Below are 11,434 nucleotides of genomic sequence, written 5' to 3'. Positions count from 1 at the left end.
TCATGCTCTCTTTCTCCGCCGCCTTGTGAAACCTGCGTTTGGTGAGAAGATCATCCTCTGTTTCTCTTCTGATCTCTAACGGCTTCTCAACTACTTCCTTGCGGCAAACCCCTCCTTGTTCCATCATCGGCGCTAAACCTTGTCTACCACTAGAGTTTTTCTATCGTAGTGGCCTTGGAACACTCATCATTGCCAATGCCAATGTCGCCGATATGAGTTGCTTAGTTCGTCTGAAAAAGAAGGTGCCTGTGGATTTGGTGCACAATGATCCTGATGATACTATGGTAACGATCGGGGCATCTCATGGGTGGGTAGCTAGTTTGAAGGACGATGGAATCCTGCGTCTCCATGACGATCTAAACCCTGTTGCATCTGATACAGATCCTAAACGTATCCAGCTGCCTCCTCTTGTGACTCTGCCACACTGCCAAACCAAAATCGTCACCAACGTGTCAATGTCATCATCTTCTCCAGAGGATGATGAGGACTGTGTCGTGGCTGTCAAGTTCTTGGGACCTCAACTCAGCTTTTGCAAACCAGCCGGTAAGAGTAGTAAACCAGAGTGGACCAACATCAAGATCGAAAACCCTTGCTTCTACTCCTCCCGTGTCATGTTTTCCAAAAAGGACAACATGTTTCGTATTCCCGGATCTGGAGGCCACCTCATCGGCTCATTGGATCTCTGCGAACCTAACGATAAACTCAAGTTGCAGTGCGTTGGATTTGAAAACCTTCCTCCTAAGCTACCCACTCCCCTTATGGATTCATGCTGCATGAGCCAACACTTGGTGGAGTCAACATCCACCGGTGAGACTTTCTTGGTTAAGCAGTATAGGAAGACGGCCAAGATCGTCCAAGGTGTTGCCCAAATGAAAACACAATTTTTAATGGTGTTCAAGCTAGACGATGAAGGAAACGCGGTCTACACTCAAGACATGGGAGATCTCACCATGTTCCTCTCAATGTCTGAACCATTTTGTGTCCCTTCTACTTCCTTTCCTGGTTTGCTTCCTAACTACGTTTACATCTTGGATTTCGACGAAACCGCAATGGTTAGTCTGGTGGATGGTTTCCCCTTGGTCGCTACAACTGGAAAAACGGACGCTCCTTACTACATTCCACCTCAAAATATATTAGACTGAGGCTAGACTATATCCTCCAGCTTCTATATCTTCATAAGTAGATTGTACTGTTTCCTGTTTTATGTATGAAATATTTGTTCTAAACGCCGTGAAAATTGTTAACCGTTCGGTGGGCTGTGGCCGTGGACATTTATCTCAAATCAATTATATAACTGGAGATAAGAAATTGAATATCGACTTTTAGTATTTTAAGCTCAGAAATGGAACAATTGTTCAAAATTTTCATAACAATGCTTAAACCATGTAAAGAGTGAGTTAAACCCGAGTTTTGATGAGGATACATTGAATGGCTGCTAGCTTCTGAAATCGTGAAGCCTTTGGATAAGATGACACCAAAATTACTATGTTACCTTTACTCCATAAATGAAGAAAAAAGTGCTTCAAAACTCAAAACACACCTGATTCGGACAGTCGACACACAATCTATTATATTAAAACAGAAGTCACAACTTTATTTCATGTGTAATTTTTTAAAATGAACCATCACTAGAAATCAGTTATTATTTATTCATTACTAATAATATGCCTAACTATATCACTCCAAATATTCCTATCCACGCCTAATAATACGGTGGGTTAACAAACATATATTTGCTTCCTTATTCAATTAAATATGTGAAATCAATGTTGGTAATATAAACCATTATCAAACCAGTCCTTAGACTAATACATTATCGTATAGTTCCAATTCTGAACGGTTACTATAATTTAATTAATTATGTTTTCACCTGAAATGAACCTTAAAACCTCTGTTTTAGTTTCTTTTAGTCACTTACGCATCATATATATATGATCAAGTGATGATCCACCTCGATGATTTGAAGCATTTCACCTGAAAAGAACCATCAAATCGGTCGGCTTTAGTTTATAATCGCTTCTTCGACATTATGTACATATATGATCAACTGATAATCAACCTCCAGAATATAAAACCCATAATATATGATATATGACTAGATTTTAGTAGTTAAAATGAGTGTTTTTCTTAAAAACCGATGTAACAAGATTTTTCAAAACCACCATTCGGTTACAACAACAATATCTATATTACTTAATATCTATACAATAAAAATAGAAGTCATGATTTTTTTATATGTGATTTTAAATTTGGACAATCTCTAGAAAATTTATTAAATTTTACATAACTTAATTATAATATCTTTTAATGTCTTTATTTTTATTTGAAATACTATTAAATATCTTAAAGACATATATAACAAAATCTTTCAAATATCTTTTGGAATCTTTTTAAAATATATTTCAGAGATTAGTTAATTAAAATTTTAATTATAAAAAAATATAACTATAAACTAAATTTTAGTTAGTTGATTACAAAAAAAATAATTTAGTTTTGATTGTAAAGAAAAATTAATAATTATATAAAATACCTTTAATAATATTTTAATGATAATAACAATTTTAAATTGATTTAATTTTCAAATTATATTTAGGAAATGTTTTATAAAATGTTTTTAAAAAGAAATATTCATTCTATTTCTAATTTAAAAATGAAAACTAGATCTTGACCCGCAAAACCGTGCGGGTGATTAGTTTTATTTTACACACATAACTATTTTCTTACATGATTAATTGTAATATTTACCATATTACAAATTATTTAATATAATATTTTGTTTAAAAAGCAATGTTATAGTTCACATGTAATAATTTAAACCATGTAAAAAAATTTAATTTTAAAATATTTTAGTTAAGGATCAAAATTTAATTGAAAAGTATTATATTAAATTAATATCACAAATTTTAAAAAAATTTCAAAATTTTTTAAAAGAAATATTCATTTCTATTTCTAATTAAAAAATAAAAATATATTATCTATTTAGCAAATAAATTATGACTTATTTCATTAGTAATTTTGTTTTAATTTAGACAACTTAGAATTAATACTTTTAAATGCTTTTACCATGTAATATAATTAATTACACATCCCTTCATAGATGAAATATTTAATCTTTATTCATATTGTATACATAAGATTTTAGTATACTGTTATTAACGCCTGTTTATTCTTTGAGTTAAAAACCAATTCAATTTATTATTTAAACATTTATACTAAATTGGTTTTATTAATCACTTTATACCAAATTCTCTATTATGTAGATTCAACTAAATTTAATTTTTTTTATATATTTCAAATTTAGATATAAAACAAAAATTATGTAAATTAGTATTGTTACATAATAATGTTTTTAAAATAAATTTTATTACAAAAATACAAAATTTATAAATTTTATAGTAATAATATTATACGCCACACAAATATTATTATAAAAATACATAATATATAACACCAAATTACATTAATTTATTGATATATTTTATTGCATAATCTAAAATATTTTAGTATTAAAGAAAACCCGCATGAGATCTAGTTTACGTCTTAAAACACTAGACTCACGCAATTATTCTGCCAAAGTAATATATATATACTGTCTCAAAACTAGTCCCCAAAATAAATCCCGTAAAAATAGTTTAGCATACGTTAAGCCTCATAACGTAGTCTCCAAACAAAGACAAACATCTAACTTTTAATTGAATGAAAAACGTTATAATTTCATTGGTTGATTACTTTATTATTATGACTTAGAAAAATTTACTAATGACACACTTTTGATAGTCAGGGGTGGGCGTTCACATACCCGTTCGGGTTCGGATCGGGTATTTCGAATCTTCGAGTATTTCGGTATAGAAGTATAAAACTCATTCGGGTATTTTTTATATTTCGGGTCGGGTTCGGATATTTAAATTTTGAAGGAAAATAAATAAATTATTCATTGTTTAAGGTTTTTGTATTTAAAAAATATACTTTTAACTTAACCGATTTTTTTAATTTTTAATAGATTAAAATATTAATGGGTTTGAAGATAAAACTTTAAAAATAGAAAAACACTAATTTAGTTGTTATCTTAAAATTTTGGATGCACCTTTTGTTAATGTAAAAAACAAGAGTTTGATATGTATTTTAAATGAGTAGCAAATGATTTTGTCCATAACTATATGTAAGTTATCTGATTTTGTCCATAATTATATTATTTAGCTTTTGTTTATGTTAAAAAAATGTTGTTAAATTTATTACTAATTAAATATAATATTTTGATGAATGTAAATATTACAAATTTAAATCTACATTTTATTTATTTAAAATACAATTTTACAAATTTAAACTACATTTTATTTATTTAAAATAAAATTTTACAAATTCATAAAATTAAAATATGAAGTAAATGAAAATTGTGTATGCGGCAACCAAACAAACAAAACTAAATCTACTTTCTGCGGCTGCGGCTGCGTCAATGTCATGTGTCTTTGAAACAAACAACAAGCTGTGGCTGCGGCTGCAAAACGAACAATAACCAAACGAACAGACGCAGACGCAGCCGCAAAAGGCTGCGGCAACCAAACGAGCAGCACTAGGGGTGGGCGTTCGGATACCCGTTCGGGTATTTCGGATTTTTGGGTATTTCGGTATAGGGATAGAGAACCCGTTTGGGTATTTATGTACTTCAGATCGGGTTCAGATATTTGTAGTTCGGGTTTGGTTATTTTGAATCGGATTCAGATATTTAGACTTTAAAAGAAAAAAAAATTCATTTTTTAAGTTTCTTGTATTTAAAAATATAGATTTCAGTTCACTGATTTTTTTTATATAGATTGAATGATTAATAGGTTTCGAGATAATATTTCAAAAACAAATAGATATTAATTTGGATATTGTTTTAACTTTGAATGTAACTTTTGTTAATACATGAAACAAAAAGTTTGACATGCATTTTAAATGAATATCAAATCATTTTCTCCATAATTTTATATATACTTATGATCTTAAAATATGTGTAACATCAATATAAATATTTTTTAAAAAGATGTAAACTAGAAATATAAGTGTATGTATATATATGTTCGGTTATCTTCGGATATCCATTCGGGTTCGGATATTCACTACAAGAAAACAACGGTATTCTGACGAATATTTCGACGGAAAATGAAATCCTTGGAATATCCAGAGGAATTTCCGAGGATATTCCGAGGAAACACAAAATTTGGTTTCCTCGGAATTTCCTCGGAATATACCAACGGAATTCTGAGGAAATATTAATCCGTCGGAATTTTCTTATGGAATACCGAGGAAAAATGTATTCCTCGGAAAAACCCGATGAATTCTGAGGATATATTATAGCCGCTAGAGAGCCGTTGGGGGATTTTAAAAATTCCGAGGAAATTCCGACGAACTAGCCGTTTCTGTCGGAATTCCGTCAGAATTTCCTCGGTCTGTCGGTAGGATTTCAACTATAAATACAAGCACCCCTCTTCCTCTTCATTCACTCCATATCTTCATCTTCCCTCTTACTCTCTTTACACACGAATTTGATTCATAAAAAACATGTCTTCTTCAAATTATTTTCGTTTTTGGATCGATCGACCTCATTTGGATCCGAACACGAGATTGCTTACGGAAGAATACCAACGAGGTATAACTGAATTCATGGGGTTAGTTCACCGACAACCGGAAGCAAAAACAGGTATGTTAAGATGTCCTTGCTCTAATTGTAAAAATAGAAAGGTTATTAAAGAGTGGGATGTTTGGACTCATCTATATTTGAGTGGGTTTACACGAAGTTACAAAATTTGGTATCATCATGGGGAAACTGATTATGAACATGGTAGTACTAGTGAACCTCAGCCAGCGGTTAGATTAGAAGAACCAATTAGAACGAATGTAGATTATGGTGTAGGTACTGAGCAGAAGGTAAATGATATGGCAGGTGGTATTTGCATTAGACGGAAAGGTTGCAGAGGTTGTATCTGTCTGAGTGCACAGCGCAACCAATGAGATGGCATGCGGAGCACTCAACAGATGGTGAGATCAGACATCCTTCAGATGCAAAAGCGTGGAAGCATTTCCAATCAAAGTATCCCGACTTTGCGTATGAGAGAAGAAATGTCTACCTTAGATTGTGTACTGATGGTTTCAGCTCGTTTGGCAAGAGTAGAAGACAATATTCTCTATGGCCAGTCATTCTTACACCATACAACCTACCCCCAAACTTGTGCTTGCGACGAGAGTTTTTGTTTCTCTCGATTCTCGTTCCCGGACCAGAGCATCCTAAGAGATCACTTGATGTGTTTCTTCAGCCACTAATATATGAGTTGCAACAACTATGTGCTCAAGGTGCTGAAACATACGATGTTTCGTGTAAAGAAAACTTTCAAATGCGGGCAGTACTAATGTGGACAATAAGTGATTTTCCAGCATATGGTATGTTATCTGGATGGACAACGCATGAAAGGCTATCATGTCCATATTGTCATGATAACACTGATGCTTTCCAACTAAAACACAGAAGAAAAACGTGTTGGTTTGACTGTCACAGGAGATTCCTACCACCTGATCATCCATATCGTAGGAGTAGGAATTTGTTTACGAAGAACAAGAGGGTGTTTGACAGTCCACCTCCGGAAATTTGTGGGAAAGATTTGAAGACACAACTAAGAGATTTTGGTGCAGAAAGGACGCCAGACGTCGGTGGACATGAGCGTTTTCCGGTAGATGCTGTTGGAGACCTACATAACTGGCGCAAAAAAAGTATTTTCTGGGATATGCCATACTGGGAGGATCATCTGCTAAGGCATAATTTAGATGTCATGCATATTGAGAAGAACTTTTTTGACAATCTCATGAACACGATCCTTAATGTTCAAGGTAAAACAAAGGATAATTTGAAGTCAAGACTGGATTTAGTCGATATATGTGCTCGTTCATAACTTCATGTTGATGAGAATGGTAGGGCTCCTTTTCCCATATACCGACTTGATGCAGAGGGAAAAGATGCGTTCTTTGATTGGATTTCAAACGATGTGGAATTTCCAGACGGTTACGCATCTAATTTGCGTAAATTTATCGACAGAAAGGAAGGAAAGTTTACTGGCTTGAAAAGCCACGATTGCCATGTAATGATGCAGCGCCTCCTTCTGTTTGCCTTCAAGGAAATATTACCACGAAATGTTCATGAAGCAATTGCAGGGATAAGTGGTTTCTTCTGCGGTTTATGCACGAGATCAGTGACTCTTGAAGGTATTGAAAATTTGAAGACTAACAGCCGTGATTCAGTGCAACCTTGAAAAGATATTTCCTCCCTCATTTTTTGATGTTATGGAGCATCTTGTTATTCACCTGGTAAGAGAATTGGAACTTGGTGGTCCTGTGCAGTATAGATGGATGTATCTGTATGAGCGGTATATGTTCCATTTGAAGTAGATGGTGAAAAATTTAAGTAGGGTGGAAGGTTCTATAGTCGCACAGATGATCAATGAAGAAACTCCAAACTCTGCCGAGTACTACTTTCCAGCAGAAGTTCAGACTAAAAAAAGAAGACCTGCTTGGCATGATGATAGAGGCGAACGAGCAACATATCATGTTACGGTTCCAGACATTTTCACAGATGTTGGACGACTTAGCGGAAAACCAAAGGACCGTCGACTTACTGAGCAGGAGCGCAGTAATTTGCAAACATATTTGCTCACCAATTGCGAAGATGTTCTTCAATATGAGAGGTAAATAAATTAGCTTACAAATTTTTATTTTAACAAGTTGAAATTTAAATCTTAATTAATTACATTATTGTCATCATATGTACAGGATTTTCATGGCAGAAAAGCGGTTCGAATATAGATACGCCACAGAGGACGAACTAGAAGAAATGAAGCAGAGAGAATTTTCTGGATAGATGTTTACTTATGTGAGTGCTTTAAACAAATTAAAATATCATTTATCACATATTTATACTAATTCACATTTATTGATATAACATATATATGTGCTATTAATATAGGTGTCTGCTGGTTTGGCCAGAGGTGAAACATTTGACGATTGGATACGCGAGATGGTCGTTGGACCAAAATTTGTTGTGAAGTCATATCCGAGATTTTGTACTCGAGGATATGCATTCACAACTCAGAAGAGGAGACGTTCGAGTACGACTTATGATGCTGGCGTTTGTTCTGCATCTGAAGATGATGTATACTACGGACACATACATAAGATTTTGGAAATCAAGTATTTGGGCATGGTTGGATTGCGCTGTATTGTTTTCTATTGTGATTGGCATGACAACACTCTAGATCGAGGTGTGAGAACAGATGCATTTGGTGTTACATCAATAAATTCGAGGCGAAAGCTGCAATATTATGATCCTTTCATTCTTGCTTCTCAGGCCAATCAGGTAATTAAATGTTAATTATTTAGAATGATTCATCATCATGTGTATTAATTTATAATTTTACTAATAATTTTTTAAATGTTACAGGTTTGTTATATCAAGTACCTCCGGGTAAGGAACATAGATGATCCATGGGTTACTGTTACAAGACTCAACCCGAGAGGCCGAGTTCAAGGAAGTTCTGAGCTGGAAGATCCACTACAACCAAGCACATCTGGCAACTTAAGTGCAGCAGAAGATTTAGCTGGAGTTGGCCTTGTAGTCGATTTAACCAACTTCGGAGAGGAAGCCGTCGTTCACGCAGAGGATGAACCAGTGATTGGAGAGTTTCACCAAGATCCAGATTCAGATTCATCTGGTGATGATGACTCGGAAACAGACTAGCATCGACTTTTTTTTTTAGTAGAAATACCGAATTGAGGAAGATAAGGGTTTCCTCGAAATTCCCTCGGAATATTCCGAGGAAATTCTAAGGAAGCAGGGTTTTTAAACCGAAAACAACGTTTTGTGGTTTGAATAACACTTATATAACCCTTATTAAGTGTCTTAGACTGATTATGAAGTCAAAAATTTGTTCCTTATCCTATAATAAACACTTTTCCGATTGTATGAACGAAATCCCCACAACATAAGAGAAACACTTATACACTTTAATGAACGGTAAAGGGAATACTTACAATTATTTTTGAAATTTTGTTATTTCATGGTTTATGATCATCTATACAAAGAATCCTCAATGGTATGCATTACAATTGTATAAGAAATGAAATACGGCAAAAAAAATCGATGTTTTAAAACCCCAAACACTAGTTCCTCGGTATTTCCTCGGAATATTCCGAGGGAATTCCGAGGAAGATAATTCCGAGGGAATTCCGAGGAAGCAGGGTTTTTAAACCGAAAACAACGTTTTGCGGTTTGAATAACACTTATATAACCCTTATTAAGTGTCTTAGACTGATTATGAAGTCAAAAATTTGTTACTTACCCTATAATAAACACTTTTCCGATTGTATGAACGAAATCCCCACAACATAAGAGAAACACTTATACACTTTAATGAATGGTAAAGGGAATACTTACAATTATTTTTGAATTTTTGTTATTTCATGGTTTATGATCATCTATACAAAGAATCCTCAATGGTATGCATTACAATTGTATAAGAAATGAAATACGGCAAAAAAAAAATCGATGTTTTGAAACCCCAAACACTAGTTCCTCGGTATTTCCTCGGAATATTCCGACGGAATTCCGACGGATATTTAAGTGTCCGTCGGAATTTCCTCGGAATATTTTCATTTGACCGGGAAAATATTTCGCGAAAATTGAAATTGGAATTCCGAGGAAATCCCGACGGAAACTATCCGTCGGACCCTAGGTTTTATAACCACGAGCCGCTTCTTCTTCCCCATTTCTCTCTTCTTCCTCTCCGGCTCCACTCCCTCCTCTCCGGCGATCTCCCCCTTCTCTCCGACGATATCTCCGGCGAATCCTCTCTAAACCTACACAAATCATGTAAGGACCCTATCCCACTCTCTTAGGTTCTATTTGTTAGGTTTTTGTGTAGATTTGATAGATTTTTGGTAGGGTGATTGGTTAGGATTGTGATTTGGTTGTATAATAGATTTAAAATTGTGATTTGGTTGAATAATTTGTTTTGTTGAATTGATTTAGAATTTTTTTATAATTTTTTTATTTTCTTTGTATTTATAAAATAGATTTTTGTATATAAATTTGAGTTTTGTGTATAAATTCAATTTTTGTATTTTACAAAATGATTTTTGTATATAAATTCGATTTTTTGGATTTTACAAAACGTTTTTTGTATATATTTCGATTTTTTGGATTTTACAAAACATTTTTAATATCTATAAAATTTTTTGTGATTAAAAACTATTATTTGATATTTAAAAATATATATATATATATATTATATAAATTTCTATATTTATTAATTTTTTTTAATATTATTTAAACTATTTTTTTGTAATTATTAAACTATTTTTTATTTATTAAAACTATTTTTTTTGTTTATTAGAACTATTTTTATATATTTATTAAACATTTTTATCTATAAAACTTTTTTTGTGATTAAAAACTATTTTTGGGATTTAAAAAAAATAATTTATATATTTCTATATTTATTAAATATTTTTTTTAATTTATAGGTCTCATGATGATCAGACCCGCCCTCGACAGCGTCGTGGTCGTGGTGGTACGAGGAGCCAGTCTCGGGATTCAAACCGAGGATGACGATTCGACGGCTTCGACCAACTTGTCCCGGTTTCGAATTAACGAAATCGTTGAATCCGTAAGTTCTTTTTTTTAAAGTTCAATTCATTTATTTCTTGATTTAAATTTGGATATTTTCTATTTTAGTCAGTTCCAAAGAAGAAGGGACGTTTGGTCGGTTTGGGTCGTCGCACCCGGTCGGTTCCTCCTTCTTCTGCACCACCGCCCTTTGTTGATCCAGAAGTACTTACGGCTCAGTTGAAGGACAAGGATGATCGCATATCTTTGTTGGAGACCCAGATAGCGGCTCAACAGGCGGGCTATGAGGCACAGAGGAGGCTGAACCAGCAAATAATGGAGATGATGCAGAGGATGTACCCGAACGAGGTGTTCCCGAACGTGCCAGACCCGTAGTTTTTTTTTTTTCAAAAACTCAGAATGTTTTATTTTTATTTGTACAACTTTGAATATTATCTAATATGTTTTCAATTTTAATTTTAATTTTATATTTTCGAATTAAAATTTCAAAAATTTAATTTTTAAAAAAAAATTAATTTTTTTTTAAATTCCGAGGAAATGAACTCTCGGAATATACCAAGGGACCTGTTCATCGGAATATACCGAGGGAGTCATTCCTCGGAATATACCGAGGGACTCGTTCCTCGGAATTTTCCGAGGGCTCCGTTCCTCGGAAATTCCCGATGAAAATTCCGAGGAACATTTCGTCGGAACTTCCAAGGATTGGACCATCGGAAAGTCCATCGAAATATCCCTTGGAAGTTCTCCCTCGGTATATTCCGAGGAGCTTTCCGACGAACTGGTGGT

At 33.6% G+C, this 11,434-nt stretch overlaps 1 protein-coding gene across 1 annotated transcript; it reads left to right on the top strand.

The window, feature by feature from the left end:
* Positions 1 to 49: 49 nt before the first annotated feature.
* Positions 50 to 1,319, top strand: LOC106408815 (the record flags this gene model as incomplete). Its single annotated transcript, XM_048771234.1, has 1 exon — positions 50 to 1,319. A coding segment is annotated over one exon (1,093 nt), but the record flags the coding sequence as incomplete, so codon positions are not given.
* Positions 1,320 to 11,434: the final 10,115 nt, after the last annotated feature.

The sequence above is a fragment of the Brassica napus genome, unplaced genomic scaffold, assembly GCF_020379485.1.
Source record: "Brassica napus cultivar Da-Ae unplaced genomic scaffold, Da-Ae ScsIHWf_1069;HRSCAF=1516, whole genome shotgun sequence".
Lineage (NCBI taxonomy): Eukaryota > Viridiplantae > Streptophyta > Magnoliopsida > Brassicales > Brassicaceae > Brassica > Brassica napus.
This window is presented reverse-complemented; position numbering and strand designations above follow the sequence as displayed.